Source organism: Cervus canadensis, chromosome 24 (assembly GCF_019320065.1).
Source record: "Cervus canadensis isolate Bull #8, Minnesota chromosome 24, ASM1932006v1, whole genome shotgun sequence".
NCBI classification, from domain to species: domain Eukaryota; kingdom Metazoa; phylum Chordata; class Mammalia; order Artiodactyla; family Cervidae; genus Cervus; species Cervus canadensis.
The window spans coordinates 15,226,516-15,244,878 of record NC_057409.1 but is presented as its reverse complement, the minus strand read 5'-3'; the positions used below and the strand labels follow the sequence as shown (position 1 = coordinate 15,244,878).

The 18,363-nt window shown below is 59.8% G+C and overlaps 2 protein-coding genes across 3 annotated transcripts; both read left to right on the top strand.

Annotated features, from left to right (window-relative positions):
* Window positions 1-367: 367 nt before the first annotated feature.
* PRSS56 (serine protease 56) lies at window positions 368-5,679 on the top strand. The gene is made up of 13 exons (XM_043445133.1): window positions 368-480; window positions 1,113-1,250; window positions 1,835-1,888; window positions 2,022-2,211; window positions 2,471-2,570; window positions 2,659-2,818; window positions 3,056-3,198; window positions 3,473-3,635; window positions 3,822-3,998; window positions 4,086-4,250; window positions 4,330-4,398; window positions 4,787-4,893; window positions 5,225-5,679. Exons 1-13 carry the CDS (start codon window positions 378-380, stop codon window positions 5,513-5,515), a joined length of 1,860 nt encoding a protein of 619 aa, XP_043301068.1. The 5' UTR covers window positions 368-377; the 3' UTR covers window positions 5,516-5,679.
* Window positions 4,869-13,523, top strand: CHRND (cholinergic receptor nicotinic delta subunit). 2 transcript variants are annotated; one of them, XM_043445134.1, is made up of 13 exons: window positions 4,869-4,893; window positions 6,194-6,292; window positions 6,507-6,652; window positions 7,058-7,102; window positions 7,634-7,743; window positions 7,852-8,007; window positions 8,160-8,269; window positions 9,036-9,236; window positions 10,339-10,450; window positions 10,545-10,659; window positions 11,717-11,921; window positions 12,011-12,129; window positions 13,055-13,523. In XM_043445134.1, the coding sequence occupies exons 2-13, from the start codon at window positions 6,241-6,243 to the stop codon at window positions 13,235-13,237; spliced, it is 1,554 nt and encodes a 517-aa protein (XP_043301069.1). In that variant the 5' UTR covers window positions 4,869-4,893; window positions 6,194-6,240; the 3' UTR covers window positions 13,238-13,523. The 2 variants fall into 2 exon arrangements, with proteins under 2 accessions (XP_043301069.1, XP_043301070.1); XM_043445135.1 differs by lacking the exons at window positions 4,869-4,893; window positions 6,194-6,292 and having other exon boundaries at window positions 6,517-6,652; window positions 7,634-7,711.
* Window positions 13,524-18,363: the final 4,840 nt, after the last annotated feature.

Here is an 18,363-nt window from a genome sequence, read left to right as displayed (position 1 = left end):
TGGCCTGTCCAGGCCCCTTTGATGGAGCCGCAGAAACAAGGGCTCCTTTGACAGACAGCGGGGGGGAGCCTCAGAGCCCAGATGATGAAACTTCAAAGGTGAGCCCACTACCCCATTCCCTCCCCCGATCCCGGCCCCCCTCCCGCAGTCTGTCCTCTCTATAGCACCCCCCTGCCCCAGGCCCCATTTCCCCCTGTGGGCTCCTGGGAGTAAAGGGCCAGGTGAGGGACGGGCCAAGGGAAGCGGGTCATTTTGAAGTGAGAGAACGGAGTCAGATGGTCCGAGGGCCGAGAACTCAGTGCCCAGGAGGCAGGCACCGAGGATAAGCGCCTGGAGGGCGGACCCTGAGGGGGACGGAGCGCAGGGACAGGGTCACCATGCTGCTGGCCGCGCTGCTGCTGCTGCTGCCGCCCCTCCCAGACCCACGGTCTGCCCACGGGCACCCGCTGTACATGCGCGTGCCCCCCAGCACCCTGCAAGGTGAGCTGGCCCGAGGAAGGGGGAGGGGTCTCAGGCAGGGGGCCCTGAGCTTACCATCTCCACTCATAGGGCCCTTTAGCCCCTTCTGCGCCCCCGTCGCCCCCCTCTGCTGGCAGAAGGGGCGAGAACTGAGACACAGGTGGGAGAGGAAAGGGGAGACCGAGGCGGGGAGGGAGGGGACAGCTGGCAAGCACTGCCAAAAGGTGTGTTTTCCGGAAGGTTCTGGGTCCAGCAGGGAGGAAGGGGCCCAGGGCAGCATCCTCTTGGCTACCTGGGCCCCAAGGTGGGGAACTCGACCCACCACGGTCATTTTGTGTCCATAAGCCTGCATCCAGTAATATCTGCACCTTTGGGGTGCTGTTTTTCCTTCAAGGTTTTCTAAGGAAAGGCCCTCGTTTTTTAAGGACTCCAGCCCAGCCCGGTTGAAATCGCAGAGCTATCTCAGGCCGAGCATCCGAGCCTATCTGCTCTGAGTGCCGGGGCTGGTGGCTGAGTGCCATTCCCTCCCGGGACTCCAGCAGCCCAGCTTGCCTTCCTCCAGGGTGTCCCAAGGCAGGGCTCATGGCTGGGGCAAGGTGGACGAGCCTGGGGCTCTTCCCCAACACTGCATGAGGAACTTGTGTCCCCGGCAGCTCTATCCGCCCAGGGGACGAAGGTGTTGCAGGCTGCCCAGAGAAGCGCCCAGTGGGCGGTGAATAGGGTGGCGATGGAGATTCAGCACAGACTGCACGAGTGCCGGAGCTGTGCCAACCATACCACCCCATGCCCTGGTGAGCTCGCCCCAACTACCCCGGGCCTCTTCTCCTGTCCACCCCATCCCTTCCATCAGAACTCACACCCTCTTGGGGACACACACAGACCGGGTGGGGCTGCAACCAAGAATAGGCGGGGGAGGGTCTCCCCAGGTGGAAAGGGCACACCCACCAGGCTTGGGCACACAGCACCTGCAAAGGCAGGAGGGCTGGCACAGTCTGGGCTCATCTGGTGAACAGTGAGCCATTTATGGCAGCTGAAATAGACCCTTCCCAAGTAGCTCACAGGGCAAAGAACCTGCCGGCAATGCAGGAGACCTGGGTTTGATCCCTGGGTGGGGACGATTCCCTGGAGGAGGGCATGGCAGCCCACTCCAGTATTCTTGCCTGGAGTATCCCATGGACAGAGGAGCCTGATGGGCTAGTCCATGAGGTCGCAAGAAGTCGGAAACTGAGCGATGAACACACACACAGTACTGGGCAGGGTGGTGGGGGGGGGTGGTTTGGGGTGCTCCCTGAGGCGGGGAGAGGGCTCAGGCCCAGCCTGGAGTGGAGAAGAGGGGAAGGGTGGCCGTGAGGCTCAGAGGTGTGTTTCTCAGCAGCACCTGGGCGTCCCAGGCCTCAAGCCCCCCTCCTGCAGGATTCACCTGAGCCAGGTGAGGTTGCAAAGGCTTGGGGTGTGGGGGGGAGGAGAGTAGGGCTGAGCGCAGGGTGGACCCTGGAGGGGTCTCGATGGTTAGGACGACCGGGACTTGTGCTTCCTGACTTGTGCCCCTTCGGCCTTTCCAGGGCCGTGTGGCGAGAGGCGCCCGGGCGACGTCAACGTGACGCGGGCGCACGGCCGCATTGTCGGGGGCAAGGCGGCACCGCCGGGGGCCTGGCCCTGGCTGGTGAGGCTGCAGCTCGGCGGGCAGCCTCTGTGCGGCGGCGTCCTGGTGGCCGCGTCCTGGGTGCTCACGGCGGCGCACTGCTTCGCGGGGTACGTCGGGCCCCCGGGCCCGGGATCCCCAGCGCAGGGCTCCAACTCTTCCCGAGTCGTCGGGTTGGGGCGCCGCGCGCGAGGCGCGGTCTCTGCTGCCCCCTGGCGGCAGCTGTCCCCTTTCCCGGCTCGGAGTCTTCCCGGGACGCACCGTCCACGGCCTCCGGCTCGCTGGGGGGTGGGTGGTACCCGTGGGCGGAGGGTAGGGTCTCCAGAGGAAAGTTTCTCGCATTCCTATCCTGCGTGTCTCGCGCCGCAGCGCCCCGAACGAGCTTCTGTGGACCGTGACGCTGGCCGAGGGACCCCGGGGGGAACCGGCGGAGGAGGTGCAGGTGAACCGCATCGTGCCCCACCCGAAGGTGAGAGGGCAACCCCCAGGCCCTCAGACTTGGGAACAGCACTCCCAGCCCACGCCTCGTTGACACGGCGCCGCCACCCCCTCCCCAGTTTGACCCTCGGACCTTCCACAACGACCTGGCCCTGGTGCAGCTGTGGACTCCGGTGAGCCCGACGGGGGCTGCGCGCCCCGTGTGCCTGCCCCGGAAGCCCCAGGAGCCCCCCGCAGGAACTCCTTGCGCCATCGCGGGCTGGGGTGCCCTCTTCGAAGGTACTAGGCAGGACAGGGCCTGGGTGAGCCGCGCGGGGGCGTGGGGGAAATGGGGGTCTGGAGTGATGAAGCTTGGGAAGGCTGGGGTGGAAGGATTCTGACCTATGCCCAGCTGTCTTTGCAAAATGATGCCCATCTCACCAAGTGGGGAAGAATCAAGGAGGGCGGTGGGAAGGGGGAACCCTAAAACAGGACCCCTGCCGTCCAGGCCTGAGCCCCTTCCCTGGCTTCCCTTAGATGGGCCAGAGGCCGAGGCAGTGAGGGAGGCCCGTGTGCCCCTGCTCAGCGCCGACACCTGCAGGAGGGCCCTGGGACCAGGGCTACGCCCCAGCAGCATGCTCTGTGCGGGCTACCTGGCCGGGGGCATCGATTCGTGCCAGGTAGGAGCCCTGCCGGATCGGAGGGTGGTGGTGGGCCACTCCCCGGCGGCGGGACCGCCTCCTTTCCTTCTACAATCAGGCTGTCACTCAACTTCTCTGCACCTCTGTGTCCTCATCGCTAAAATGGGTACAAGTGTGGTAACCCCAGTAGAGCTCAGAGCTGCCTGACCCTGCCAGGCATAAGGGTGTCATTGGGGCGGGGGGGGGGGGCGGCGGCGATGAGGTGGGTCCATCCAGTGACCTCTCTCTTGCCTCTCTCTCTTGGTCCTTGCAGGGTGACTCGGGAGGCCCCCTGACCTGTTCTGAGCCCGGCCCCCGCCCCAAGGAGGTTCTGTACGGGGTCACCTCCTGGGGGGACGGATGCGGGGAGCCAGGGAAGCCTGGGGTCTACACCCGTGTGGCTGTGTTCAAGGACTGGCTCCAGGAGCAGATGAGCGGTGAGCACCTTTCCCCCCACCCCCACCCCTTGCCCAGAGTGCCCCATAACTGCCCTGGGACGAGCCCCCCCACCGGCCCCCAGGCTCCTGCGTGGAGAAAGCTTATTTTCCTCCCGGGAGGGATTTGCGGGGCTAGGACTTAAAGCAGGGGAGAGGTGGTAAGCTAATCCCTGACGCCCCCCGCAGCCTCTCCCTTCAGCCGCGAGCCCAGCTGCAGGGAGCTTCTGGCTTGGGACCCGTCGGAGGAACCGCAGACAGAGGCCGCCCCACCCTGCGCCTTCTACGCCCACCTATGCCTGGGGCCCGCGGGCGCCTGTGCGCGTCTGGCGCACCAGCAGTGTCTGCAGCGCCGGCGGCGATGTGGTCAGTCCGGTTCCCGCGGCTGGGCCGGGAGGGCCCCAGGGTCTGGCCCACGTCTGACCGCCGCTCGGACCCTCGTCCCGCCCGCAGAGCTGCGCTCGCTGGCGCACACCCTCCTGGAGCTCCTGCGAGGGGCCCAGGAGCTGTTCGGCCCGCGCCCGGGGGTGCGTCGCCTGGCACCAGCCCCGGCTCGCCCCGCTCCGTCGCTCCGGGATCCTCCCAGGCACCCCTCCCGAGAGCAGCGGCTGCACTCAGGTACTCCAAGCCATTCGCAGCCCAGCCCCGGCCCACCCCAGCGCGGCCGCGCCGTTCCCCTAACCCTGCGTCTCCCCAGGATCGTCTCCCCGGGCTGCGGGCCCTCGGTTCCCTAAGCGGAGGTCGGAGCGGCGCGGGGAAGTGAATGGTAATGACGCCCTCTACCGGCGGCCGCTAGGGGAGCCGGCCAAGGGAGGCCGTGTCCAGGAGGGGACTCTCACGGTCGTCTGTGCTGGGATGCAGTTTCACCCCATCTGGCACCGGTCAGACCCGCTCTCGCCCTCCCTCGCAGCAGGGCGCATGATTCTTTGTTGCGGGGGGGCGGGGTGTGGAACTTGTGATTTTGGGCCTGCTCCAGTGTCCACAGAGGCTGGGCTTTGTGTTACCATTTAACCCCTCTGAACTTCGGCTGCCCCATCCCAGCATGTGGAGGTCTGCCCACTGGGAGGTGTCCCGAGGTTCTGGTGGGAATATCACCCCGACTCCATACTAGCGTCAGTTCTCTCCTATTCCCGAGGTCTCTCCTCTTCCTGCAGGCTGCCCTGGGCTGGAGCCCCTGCGGCAGAAGCTGGCCACCCTCCAGGGCACCCACGCCTGGATCTTGCAGGTGCCCCCGGAGCGCCTGGCCATGGACTTTAACGAGGTGGGTCCCCAGGCTTCCCAGACTCCTTCACAGTGGCCTGGGAAGGCTACCCTGGGTCAGCCCTGCTGGGGAGGGGGAACAGAAGGGACCCTCCCCCAACAGCCATGGGTAGGGGGATGGCTATGGGGAGGGCAGCTGAATGTGAGCTGGGGGTTGGGTAGGTGTGAAGGAGTGGAGAGGAGGTGTGAGTGGAGTGTGGGCGTGTCCAAGTGAGCAGGAAGTGTGCTGGATTGGGGGGGGGTAGCTCTGCCTGTGAGTTTCTGGGGCAAGGAGGAGGGGGACCAGGAGTGGGGTTGTGGGCCCCTGAGCTGTCTGCCTTCCCCCTCTGCAGGTCCTGGCAGATCTGGGCTCCAAGACACTAACCGGGCTCTTCCGAGCCTGGGTTTGGGCAGGCTTGGGGGGCCGGCATGTGGTCTTTGGTGGCCTGGTGGGTCTGGAGCCAGCCACACTGGCCCGAAGCCTTCCCCGGCTGCTGCTGCAGGCCCTGCAGGCCTTCCGCCTGGCAGCCCTGGCGGAGGCAGAGCCCGAGGGAGCCCTCAAGGGTTCAAGGCAGGGCCGAGGGCTGGGGAGGAAGGGGCACCACCCACTCAGCCCTCACATGGCCCCAGCCAGGTGGCCCTGAGCCGGGTCTCCTCTCCACCCCCTGTCTCCCACACCCCCATCAGGACCGCTGCTCCAGGGCCTGGGAGGGGATCAAGGAGCACGATGACAAACCGTCACTGCCAGAGTGGGGTGGGGGCAGGGGGTTAGGGCTCCATGTGTCTTCTCAGATGCACCACCAGAAAATCACAGCTGCTTTAATAAACATTATTTATGATCCACAAAGACCATTCTAGAGCTTCTTTAGGGTGGGACTGGGGTGGGTGGACACTGGGGCTTGAGGGGTAGGTCCCAGCCTCCAGATTCAGCTGATAGAGGTCACAAAGACACTGGAGGAAGGCTGCAAAGCCCCAATCTCAGGATATCAGTCTGCCTCCCAAGAAACGGCAGCAGCCGACCTGCCTGTCCCCGCTGCCCTGTCTGTGGCTGCCCAGCGCTGCCCCCAGCCTTCAGCCTCTCCGCCCAGCTCCGACCCTCACCGGTAGCTGTGGGGAGTCCCTCTGCCTTAGGTCCCCTGGCTCCTGCCCCAGCTGGCCAGTCCCTGTCCCCACCCCCTCATCACCTGCCCCAGTTTCTCTGCCCTGCCCTGCCAAAGAGCCTAGAGGTGTCAGATTGCATTTCCGGCTGCCTCTTTCCTTTGCTCTCCCCTCCACACCCCCACCCTGCACCTGTCCCCTTGGAACCCACCCACACTCCCCAGCCCTGCTGACCGGAGGGGCAGACCCAAGACCCAGTCAGAGGAACAGGATGGAAGGGCCTGTGTTAACGCTGGGGCTGCTGGCTGCCCTGGTCGTGTGCGGTAAGAATGGCCATCACCCTCTCCAAAGGGTCCCCAGTGCATGGTCTCCTCCCTCCTCCTCTCGCCCGGGACACCCTCTCCCAGCATTAGGCCCACCTCCCCACTCCCACGGCCATTTTTTCCCTGGAGGGGCCGGCCCCTGGGATCCCACTGCATGCCCAGCAGGACCTCAATGCAGCGTCCTCCCTGGGCCCCTGTCCCCCACCCTCCCCAGGCAGCTGGGGCTTGAACGAGGAGGAGCGGCTGATCCGGCACCTGTTTGAGGAGAAGGCCTACAACAAGGAACTGCGGCCCGCAGCGCACAAAGAGGAGAGCGTGGAGATCTCCCTGGCTCTCACCCTCTCCAACCTCATCTCCCTGGTGAGGGGCCCCTCCTGGCTGGTGGGGGAAGGGCGGCAGCCACCGCTTCCTGGAGGTCCGGCTGGGATGGCCGTGAGGAGGATGGTCAAGGCCCCAGCCCCAGCTCCCGTAGGTCCTCTTCCAAGGAAGTGCACTCAGGCCCTCTCCACGCCCCGTGCTGCCTGCAGACCTCAGGTGTTGCCCCTTCCACTTCAGCTTCAGTTCTGGGTTCTCCCCCCCCACCCCATTTTGCACCCATGACACATTCAAGAGGCCGTATGCCCTCCCTGCTTCTTGATCTGTCCATCCACTCCTGACTGCTGGGGACAGGTCATCATCGTGGTCTCCCCCCGGGTGGGAGCTGGGAGAAGGCACCTGGGGAATGTGTACCAGCCTCTGGGGCACCGGCTTCCTGTTTGATTACAGAAAGAAGTTGAAGAGACCCTCACCACGAATGTGTGGATCGAGCAGGTAAGGAGAACACCCCACACAGAGCCAGGGGGTCGGAGAGAGGATGCAGCGTCCAAATTCCCCTATGCTCTCTTCTGCTGGGGAATCCCCAGCTTGCTTCAGATACTGTCCTCCAGGACAGACTGGCCCCTGCCTCCTGAGAAACCCCAGACCCAACTGCTCTTCTCACCAGCTAGTGCCACCACAGTGCAGATAGAGCCTTCGGTGAATTAGGATCTTCATCTCAGGGAACACTCTCACAGCGGCTTGATTTTATTAGAAGACGCTGTCTGCTACCTGTCAGTCAGTCTTCTACGTCCACTATGGAAATAGTCCTCCCTTAGTTGTGCAGTGCACATCCTACACAGCTGTACATGACAGAACTGAGTCCCACTCTGTACCCACCTCCCCCAACCTCTTTTGTCCCAGCCCCAGATCCCGTCGAGTCTCCGCGCCCCCCCCAGGGAAGTGGTTGGCACAGGGTGTAGGGGGGAAGTGGGGGACCCCAGACAACAGCAGAGCCCACTGCTGACATTCCTTTTGGGCTTCCAGAGCTGGACAGACAGCCGGCTGCAGTGGGACGCTGAAGACTTTGGGAACATCAGCGTCCTGCGCCTGCCTGCTGACATGGTGTGGCTCCCAGAGATTGTGCTGGAGAACAAGTTGAGCCGCAGCCCCCCCTGCCTCCCCCCGCCCCCCCCCCACCCTCCCACCTCTGCCCCCCCCAACCCTGGCCAGCACTCATTGTGGCCCTTGTCCGTGTCTCCCAGCAATGACGGCTCCTTCCAGATCTCCTACTCCTGCAATGTGCTCATCTATCCCTCGGGCTCTGTCTACTGGCTGCCGCCTGCCATCTTCCGCTCCTCCTGCCCCATCTCGGTCACCTACTTCCCCTTCGACTGGCAGAACTGCTCCCTGAAGTTCAGGTGCCCCCACTTCTCTGACCGCCCCTCCCCACCAGGGCACCCTGCCAGGGGCCGAGGGAGGCAAACACCGCCCCCAGCCAGGCAGAGGCCCCATCCCCATTGTGTCCCCAGCCAGCGGCTGAGACCCACTCTCTGCCCTCTGCCCTCGCCAGTTCGCTCAAGTACACGACCAAGGAGATCACCCTGAGCCTGAGGCAGGATGAAGAAGACGGCCGCTCCTACCCTGTGGAGTGGATCATCATCGATCCCGAGGGCTTCACAGGTGCCGGGAGCTGCAGCTCCTAGGTGGCCAGGCTCCCCCAGACACCCACCCACAGATACAGTCACAGAGCTGCACGTGTGTGTACATACACGGGGACATGGTCACACCGGTACACAGACGTGCAGGTGGACACAGACCCTTCCCGGTCTGGACAGGGTCCCTGGGGTTGATCTGGCCGATGGATGAGGGGGGTGGTCTAGTTTTCCCATCCCCAGAGGGCCCAGGGGGTGGTTGGGGCTTTGGCTGTCATCTGATGTGTGTGCCGTGTGTCTTCCACACAGTATTAATGCTGCCCCCTCCCAATGGCCCCCTCCCCCCTCTGTGACCAGGCTCAGACCTTTTATGGGGTCCAACCACTTGCCCCTGTCTGTCAGAGGAGACCAACATTCCGCTCGTCCCAAGGCTGGTACATCATGGGGGGGGGTAGTGATTCCTCTGACTGCTTTGTTATTCCCCAAGGCTCTTATTTGAACCACATATGGCCTCAGCTTTTATTTCTCCCAAGGAGAAAAAAAAAATCCATCTCAGAGGAAAACTTTGCTCTTGTAGAGTGAAACATTCATCCCAAGCCCCAGGGAAAGACATCCACAAACAGAACGTGAACCCTCCTCTGTGTCCCCACCCCCAGCCCCCTTAGGACCCTGCAGACAGGCCTGGCTGAGCCCCTAGGCCAGCTCACTCCCCACTTAGCCCCCCATCCTGCACCAAGCCTCTCCTTGGCCACCTTGCCTAGCCTGACCCCACAGCGTCCACGTGTCTCCCTCAGAGAACGGGGAATGGGAGATAGTACACCGGCCAGCCAGGGTCAACGTGGACCCCAGTGCGCCGCTGGACAGTCCCAACCGCCAGGACGTCACCTTCTACCTCATTATCCGCCGCAAGCCGCTCTTCTACGTCATCAACATCCTGGTGCCCTGCGTGCTCATCTCTTTCATGATCAACCTGGTCTTCTACCTGCCAGCCGACTGTGAGCCCAGTGCCTGGCACCCCCTCCCCGAGGACCCCCGAGCTCAGTCGCCCCAGCCCTGCCCCTCACTTTCCCCAGGAGCCACTTGGCGGGGGAGCCACCATTCCTGGGGTTCCCTGCCCAGGGTCCATGCATGTGGAGCACATGGCCTGTCAGCGGAAGGCCTGTCAGTGACCCTGTGGGACATCCCTTAAGTGGACAGGGCCCCAGGGAGTCCCATCCCTCTTGGACCTCACTTCTGCCTCTCATGCTGGGCTTCTCAAAGACCCTAGGGAGAACACTAGAGTCTCCCTCCACTGGGGAGAGATTGGCTGCGGAGCCAATGGGTGGATCACAGGGTCTCTAGGAAGCCAGGGCAGGGGGCATGCGATCTATACTCACCTGGTTCTAGAAGGTGTCATGTCACATGTCATCTGTGGTCACTTGGCTCCAGAACATTTACTATGAGCAGGGCACGGTGAGTCCCAGAGACAAATGTGATCCAGCCCTGACCCTGGCAAGCAGGGTGGAAAATACAGGATTGGGAGTGCAGTCTGGGGGTGGTGGGGTGGGAACCAGAGCCAGGCTGTGAAGTGCGCTGCAGGCTGAGAAGGGGCACTGGGGCGGGGGCCAGGGGTCTGTGACCACAGGGCCCACCCCACAGCGCTTCTCAGGGGCTCAGGTGGGCAGGGCAGGGCAGTGCTGGGCTGGGGTCTCTGAGCACAGGGGTGACAGGAGGAGTGTTAGTCTGGTGTGAGGACACCCTGGGGCTTCTACACTGGGCGGGACACAGCAGATCTGTGGTCTAGGAGGGCAGGGGTTGGCTGACGAGGATGGCAGGTGTTCCTTGAGCCCTCACCCAGTGCCAGGCAGAGTCGGAGCATTTAAGACACACTGTCTCACTCTGTCCTCCCAAAGTTTAGCAGTGAGGACTCTGAGGCACAGAGAGGTTAGGCCGCTTGTCCAAGGTCACCCAGCAATAAGGGGCAAGATGGATGGGAACCCAAGCGCTCTAGCTCCTGAGCCCTGGGCATCATGGCATTGTGGACAATAGTGCAGGGGGCCACCGTGAGACCCTCCAGGCCCCGGGCCAGAGGTCATAGCTAAGGACAGGCTCCTCCAGGTGGCGAGAAGACATCCATGGCCATCTCGGTGCTCCTGGCCCAGTCTGTCTTCCTGCTGCTCATCTCCAAGCGGCTGCCAGCCACGTCCATGGCCATCCCCCTCATCGGCAAGTGAGCGGCCCTCCCCGACCGCCCCACCCCACCCCACCCCACCCTACCAGTCCCCACCCTGGGCAGGGGCTCCAGACTGCACCTGCGCCCACAGGTTCCTGCTCTTTGGCATGGTGCTGGTGACCATGGTCGTGGTGATCTGTGTCATCGTGCTCAACATTCACTTCCGCACACCCAGCACCCACGTGCTGTCTGAGCGGGTGAAGAAGGTGAGGGCTCAGTAGCCAAGAGCTGGAGATAGTCCAGTGCCTCTCTGCAGTGGAATGGGCGAGGCGCATGCGTACACAAGCACGGGCGCGCGGCGTGGTACCCGGCGGTGGAGCGCATGCGCACGTGCATATGGTGTGTGGGAGCGGGGGGGTTGCTACCCTGGCTTCTCGACTTGCCCCAGGCTGAATGTTAACCCAAAGTCAGACTTTAAAGAGACTGCAAGATTTCCTTTCTGTGAAGTTCAAGGACAGGCAAAACCAGTCTTTAGTGCTAGAAGTCTGGGTGTGGTGATTCCCTCTGGGGCTGCGTAGGAATTGATGGGGCCAGGCAGGAAAGAGGGGAGCTTCCCTGGTGGCTCAGATAAATAATCTGTGCCTGCAGTGCAGGAGATCTAGGTTCAATCCCTGGGTTGGGAAGATCCCCTGGAGGAGGGCATGGCAACCCACTCCAGTATTCTTGCCTGGAGAATGCCGTGGACTGAGGAGCCTGGTGGGTTACAGCCCATAGGGTCTCAAAGAGTCGGACAGGACTGAGCAACTCACACACACACACAGGCAGGAGGGAACATCTTAGATAAAGTTCTTATCTGAGAGGTGTTTACACAGTGAAATGCTTCTGCAGAATTTCACCTGGTTACAGGATGGCGGTTTGTTGATTCTATTGTGTATTGGTTATACTTCGATTCAAAACAAAGTGAGAACTGTGGGGGCAGGGTCCCCAGGAGGGGTGCTGTCCTTGCCTCTTGGCCTCTGCAGGGCCACCTGGTTGTTTGGGGACAGCTGACGGGGGTCGTTTAGCAACTTTTCTGGTCTTAGCTCAGCATTTGGGTCATTTTTCTGACCTTTTGTTTTTCACCTGGAATTCATTTTCAACCAATGAGTTCTTCTCTATGCTGAGTAGTGAGGGACAACTGGAAGCAAGCTAAGTGTCCATCAGTAGGGGCAGGGGGATAAATGATGGATTGGGGACCACCTTGTGGCAGCCAGGGGTGGAGCCCCAATATTTGGATGAGTGAAGCTGACCCACTTTGTATGATGGCCCCTCTGACCTGCCCAGCTCTTCCTGGAGACCCTTCCTGAGATCCTGCACATGTCCCGCCCGGCGGAGGACGGGCCCAGCCCCGGGACCCTGATCCGGAGGAGCAGCTCCCTGGGCTACATCTCCAAGGCAGAGGAGTACTTTTCACTCAAGTCCCGAAGTGACCTCATGTTTGAGAAGCAGTCAGAGCGGCATGGGCTGGCTCGGCGCCTCACCACGGCACGTGAGTCTCCAGTGGCTTGGAGTTTGGCCCATCCATGGGAGGTGGGGTAAGCGCAGGCCTCATGCACACCCCTGGCCTGGTGTCCACAGGCCAGCCTCCAGCAGGCTCTGAGCAGGCCCAGCAGGAACTCTTCAGTGAGCTGAAGCCAGCTGTAGATGGGGCCAACTTCATCGTCAACCACATGAAGGATCAGAACAATTACAATGAGGTGAGTAGCCACGGTGTTGCCATGTACAGGTGTTCAAGTAGTGCACTAATCAAGCATATCCTGTCTTAAGGGGGCACAGCTCCCCTCCGAGATACCTGCCAACTTAGATGAAGGAGTGAACAGTGAGTGCAGATTCCAGGCCTGTAAGGGAGGGGGAGCCCCTGCTTAAAACCTCAAAGCAGTGTGTGTGGCCAGGCACACACTCAGGTATACATGCAAGCACACAGCTCTGCCCTATTGGGGCCACACTCTGGACCTCCCTTAGGGTCCCTTCTTTCTCCCAGCTGCCAATCATTTTCTGTCCCTGCTCAACTCCAAGCCTGAAACTCCAGACAAAGCCAGACACTTAAAAGGCTGCCTTATATGATTGTTCAATATTGTACGTGTGTATATGTGCTAAGTCGCTTCAGTCATGTCTGACTGTGTGATCCTATGGGTTGTAGCCCGCCAGGCTCCTCTGTCCATAGGATTCTCCAGGCAAGAATACTGGAGTGGGCTGCCATGCCCTCCTCCAGGGGATCTTCCTGACCCAAGGATCGAACCCGGGTCTCTTAGGTCTCCTGCACTGGCAGGCAGGTTCTTTACCCCTAATGTATACAACTTGTAAAAATTTTCTCTTGAGATAGGGGTACTTTTTTCAGTTCACGTACAGGCACGTGGCAGCACCACGTGGTTGGGGCTAGGCCATGGCCCTGCTCTCTGTCTCTAGGACATTCCCGGATAACCAGCCCTGCCAGTCACTGGGGAGCAGGGGGGCCTGGGTATTTGCTGGGGACACGCCAGCACCTCCCTTCTGCTGCAAGCCCGAGGTAGCCCCCACAGCTATGCTGAGGCCGTGCATCTGTCACGGGGCCCCAGCTTGGGGTGGGAGTCTGTGATCTGGGGGCCCTTCTCACCCCACTGTCTCTGTCACCCTTGGCCCCAGGAGAAGGACTGCTGGAACCGGGTCGCTCGCACCGTGGACCGACTCTGCCTATTCGTGGTGACACCCATCATGGTGGTGGGCACAGCCTGGATCTTCCTGCAGGGCGCCTACAACCAGCCTCCACCCCAGCCTTTCCCTGGGGACCCCTTCTCTTACCGTGAGAAGGACAAGCGCTTCATCTAGAGCCCTTGGCCCAGCCCAGCAACCAAGGCCATTTCAGGGCGTGGGGGGAGGGGCTTTGCCTTGAAAGGGATGGGCCTGCAGGGGCTGGGGGTGGGGCGGGTAGCGGTGTGGACAGGGGTGTCTGAGAGACCACCAGCTCTTCCTGGGGAGGCCAAATCTCGGCCCTGAGACCTGAGCCCAGTTAGTCCTTGCAAAGCTGGGGCAGAGACAGCTGAGGTCCAGGAATGGAGGGGGGAGCCCCACCTCTCAACGGTGGTTCTTTTGCAAATAAAACCTGGAGCCCCTGGAGAAGGTCTGATCGTGGACATCGGCTGGGGGTGAAGCAAGGCGATTTGTGGGGAGGCAGGGGGCTGGCTTGGGCTTCCCAGATGGCGCTAGTGATTAAGAACCTGCCTGCCAGTGCAGGAGATGCAAGAGAGTGAGTTAATCCCTGGGCTGGGAAGATCCCCTGGAAAAGGGCATGACAGTCCACTCCGGGATTCTTACCTAGAAAATCCCCATGGACAGGGGAGCCTGGCAGGCTACAGTCCATTGGATTGCAAATAGACAGGACTGAGCGACTTAGCACACACGCCTGCAGGGGGCTGGCTTAGGGACCAGGGAGTTTGCACACCGCTCTGTGAGGGGTCAGAGAGACAAAGGCATCTTCTAGCTTCCCCCTCCCCCAAGTGGGGGTGGAGCAGGTGGGATCCTGGATCTTTCCTCCCCTGCTCCAACAGCACCCCCTCTTGCCAACCCCTAAGCCTTGGGCGTCTGAGGCCCCACCTGGAGCCGAGTTTGGGGCTGCCTCTCTCTCCAGATCTACTAGGGAAGGAGTTTCTTGGCAGACACGGGAGCCTTAGGACTGCAGAATGGCCTTCCCCAGGCTTTTAAGCCTCGGCCACTCTCTCTGGGTCCCTCTGGGAAACTGAGGACAGGGGTGGAAAGGTAAGGTTCATCATCCACAGAAGCCAGAGGTCAGCCTGTCCAGCTTAGGTCAAACGCACCATCTGAAAGCTTCAGGACTCGGCCATCCCCCCAGGGACAGGCACTTTTCCTCCTCCCAAAGTAGGGTTGCCAAGGCAAGACTTGGGACGTACATATACTAAAAAAATAAGATGATTCATTGTCTATCTGAAATTAAAATTTAACTAGGAACGCTCTATTTTATTTTGCTACATCTGACTAAATCTGACAACTCAACCCCAAAGGGAGCCCCCACCAATCCTATCCCAAGGGCCAAATTCTTTGAGGATGTGGTTCTGTGTGGTTGCCTACCTCCAGGGTGGCCCAGGGACCCCCACCTCCTGGTACTCACACCCTGGGCGGCGCCTCCCACCCAGTACCAAGATTGGTACTGTGAACAATAGACCAATAGTCTGTGACCCATAGACTGAGATGGAGTGATGGTGTGTCACTTCTGAGGGTAGATAGTGAAAGACATCGCAGCACATTCTCGCTCACTTGCTCTTATGCCCTCACTCATGGTCAGCTGGCTGGCTCTCTGACTCTGGGGAAGCCGGCTGGCATGATGAGCAGCCCCGTGGAGAGGTCCACACGGCCAGGAACTGAGGCCTCCAGCCAACAGCCTTGTGAGTGACCTCAGAAGTGGATCCTCCAGCCGAGGGGGCCCCTTCGGTCACAGTGGAGCCTTCGGATGAACCCAAAAGTCTCTGAGCCAGAAGTACCCACTCAAGTGCTCCTGGGTTCCTGACCCTCAGAGACTGTGTGAGACAGTAAACATCTGTTGTATCGACAGACAACATTTTGGGGTTACACTAGCACTGTGGCCACCTTGGGCCAACCACCCCTCACCTCTCAGCTGCAGTTTTCTCATCTGCAAAGTGTGTCTTAAGTCCGGCTCATGAGGTGTTCTGAAGATCAAATTTGCTAGGAGGAGTCATAGTAGTTACATGTGTCCTGCAAATTTAAGGGGTGGCTTTTTATCTCATTCTTCATTCGTGGGCCTCAGTCACCGAGAACAGGCCCCTGGGCGCTCACAGGGGCCTTCTACATCCAGGCCTGGCGTGGTAACTGAGAGGGGACTGAGACAGGTCGGAAAACCTCATTCTTCACCTCCTTGATGTGCAGGCTTGAGACTCACAGCTGAGCCCACATCCCTCAGAGGGAATCAGTGACCTCGTGAGCTCAGGTATATAGAAGGAAAGATGTTTAATCTTTCCATGGAACTGAAGAGAAGAGAAATTTAAAATCAAAATTGACCCTACTTACTTCTGTTGTCCAATATGAACCTTCCAAAAATTCAAGGTACAAATCTTCAGTTTTTACCCCCTCTCAATAGGAAAACTAGCTTAGACTTACACCTTTCAGATGAGCAGGGAGTCTGGGTCTTCCCTGGAATTGGCCACCAACTCGGGAAGGGTCTCTGTCTCATGCACAGAGATGTCTAAATAGTGTGTGTGTATGCTCAGTCATGTCTGACTCTTTGCAACCCTATGGACTGCAGCCCTCCAGGCTCCTCTGTCCATGGTAATTCTCCAGGCAAGAATACTAAAGTGAGTTGCCACTCCAGGGGATCTTCCCAACCTAGGGACCGAACCCGTGTCTCTGGCGTCTCCTGCATTGCAGGCAATGCTTTACCACTGAGCCACCTGGGAAGCCCACTCAGAGATGTGTAAGGGCGGCAAGGCTGAAATCAGATCCCTCGGCCACTGTTGTTGCTTCTGTTTGCCACACGGTGGCTCTGTTTGCAGCAAGTCTTACACAATCCAATGGCAAGGCCTCAGTGTCGAGCCTGCTCAGGTGACTGGCTATAAACCTTCTAGAGAAGAAGTGAAGTGAAAGTCGCTCAATCATGTCCGACTCTTTGCGACCCCATGGACTATACAGTCATGGAATCCTCCAGGCCAGAGTACTGGTTGCCTTTCCCTTCTCCAGGGGATCTTCCCAGCCCAGGGATCAAACCCAGGTCTCCCACATGGCAGGCAGATTCTTTACCAGCTGAGCCACAGCCCCCAAATGCCCCACCCAACTAAGGATGCCTCTTGAGTAGGTCCCCAGGGTCACAGTGGGCCCCCCAACAGCACCCACTTGCCCAGCACTCCAGCCCCAGGGTGCTGTCAGGACTGGTCCACCCTCCGGGTGACATGGAACCCCACCTTCTTCCCTCCCCAGGAAGTCACACCCACAGGGGGCCAGCTTCCCATGAAGCCAGACAGAGTCCCTATACACTTCCCCAGGCCAGCACAGCTACCCACCCTCTCTCAAAGGGCGATAAATCCATCAGGAAAATGTGCTGGGCTGTAAGGAACAGAAAATCCCCAAGACTCATGGTTTAAACATCAAGGTTTCCTCTTTCTCATATGGGAAGAATCTGGAGACGGCAGCTGCTTCCCTGGCTCAGTTGCCCCACAAAGCTGTGAGGGACCTGGCTCTGTGCTCTCTGCCCAGCCCTCCCTCCTTCACGTGCTGACTTTGTCCTCCAGCCTGAAGCCTTGGGTAGCACCTTGATTGCCACAGCTCCGTACTTCACATCATCTTCAAGGCAGGAAAGGGGTTTTAGCCTTTTCTGACCCTTTTAGCAGGAAGAAAAAGCTAAAACCGCTCAGCTGACTTCAGCAGACACCCCGTCGATCAAGAGGTCATCACATGGCCGCCCCGCCTGCAAGGGAGACTGGGAAATGAGCATTTTGCTTTTCCGGCCTCTGGAGGAGAAGGTGGCAGAGTTGTTAGACAGTGAGTGAGGACTACAGGAGGCTTTCTCTTACTGGGTTCCAAGCTGTTTTTCCCTGATCCTGGGAAAGATTGAAGGCAGGTGGAGAAGGGGATGACAGAGGATGAGATGGCTAGATGGCATCACCAACTCAATGGACATGAGTTTGAGTAAACTCCGGGAGTTGATGATGGACAGGGAGGCCTGGCGTGCTGCAGTCCATGGAGTCGCAAAGAGTCGGACACGACTGAGTGACTGAACTAAACTGAACTGAAGCTGTTGTTGTTTAATCTCTAAGTCCTGTCTGCCTCTTGGCAACCCCGTGGGCTGTGGCCCGCCAAGCTCCTCTGTCCATGAGATTTTCAAGGCAAGAATACTAGAGTGGGTTGCCATTTCCTTCTCCAAGGGATCTTCCCGACTCAGGGATTGAACCCAAGTCTCCTGCATTGGCAGGTGGATTCTTTACCACTGAGCCACCAGGGAAGTCCGATGGTTCCCATACCGCCACTTTAACACCTCCAGGGCAGAAACTGCCACTCCTCAGAGATGCCCCTAGATTACCAAGGAGACCTCCCAGAGCAGAGAGAAGGGGAGAAACCGGAAGTTAAAATCTGCATCCAGAAGAAGGAGGTACAGTTCCTACCAGAAGGAAGTCACTCTCCAGACTGTTCCTTTCTCTTCCCAGACACTTGTAGGGAAGAAAGTCAGAAATGTCAAGAATCAGCTGACTATCTATGTCTGGGGATGGTGGAGGAGGGCGGGCAGTAGGTGGTCCATGATTATGGGGAAGAAGCCATTAATGATATTTGGCAAAGCATCGTCTTGGAGGTGAGCAGAGAGGAGGAGGTGGGCTTCCCAGGTGCTAGTGGTAAAGAACCCACCTCCCAATGCAGGAGACCTAAGAGACATGGGTTCGATCCCTGGGTCGGGAAGATCCCCTGGAGAAAAGGCACGACAAGCCACTCCAGTATTCTTGCCTGGATAATCCCATGGACAGAGGAGCTTGGAGGGCTACAGTCCATAGGATCACAGAGTCAGACATGACTGCAGCAACTTAGCACAGAGAAGAGGAGAGGTACTGCTTTGCAAAACAGGTGACAGAATTGAGTCTGGGGGGAACTGGGGGTGAAGTGGGGAAAAGCAGCCGTTGGCTTTGTAAATGCCAGGGAAAGTGGGCTACACACCTAGATGCGTGGTGAGAGCAAAGCTTTTCGGGTTGGGGATGGGGTCGTCCAGGAAAGCCGAGCGCAGGGTCCAGAGCAGGGCCAAACGCAAGAGCGAGGTAGTTCAGGGAAGGCAGGGGCACTACTGTTACCCCCTGACCCTGAAGTCCTGGCAAGGACAGGAGGGCCTTGTGACCCAATGCAGGGGGCTGGGTCTGAGCCAACCTCACCTGGATCTCCAAGGACAGGGCAGGTGGGCTGACTTCTGCTTCACTGTCACACATTGAAATAACCAAAGACGCCATTCACTT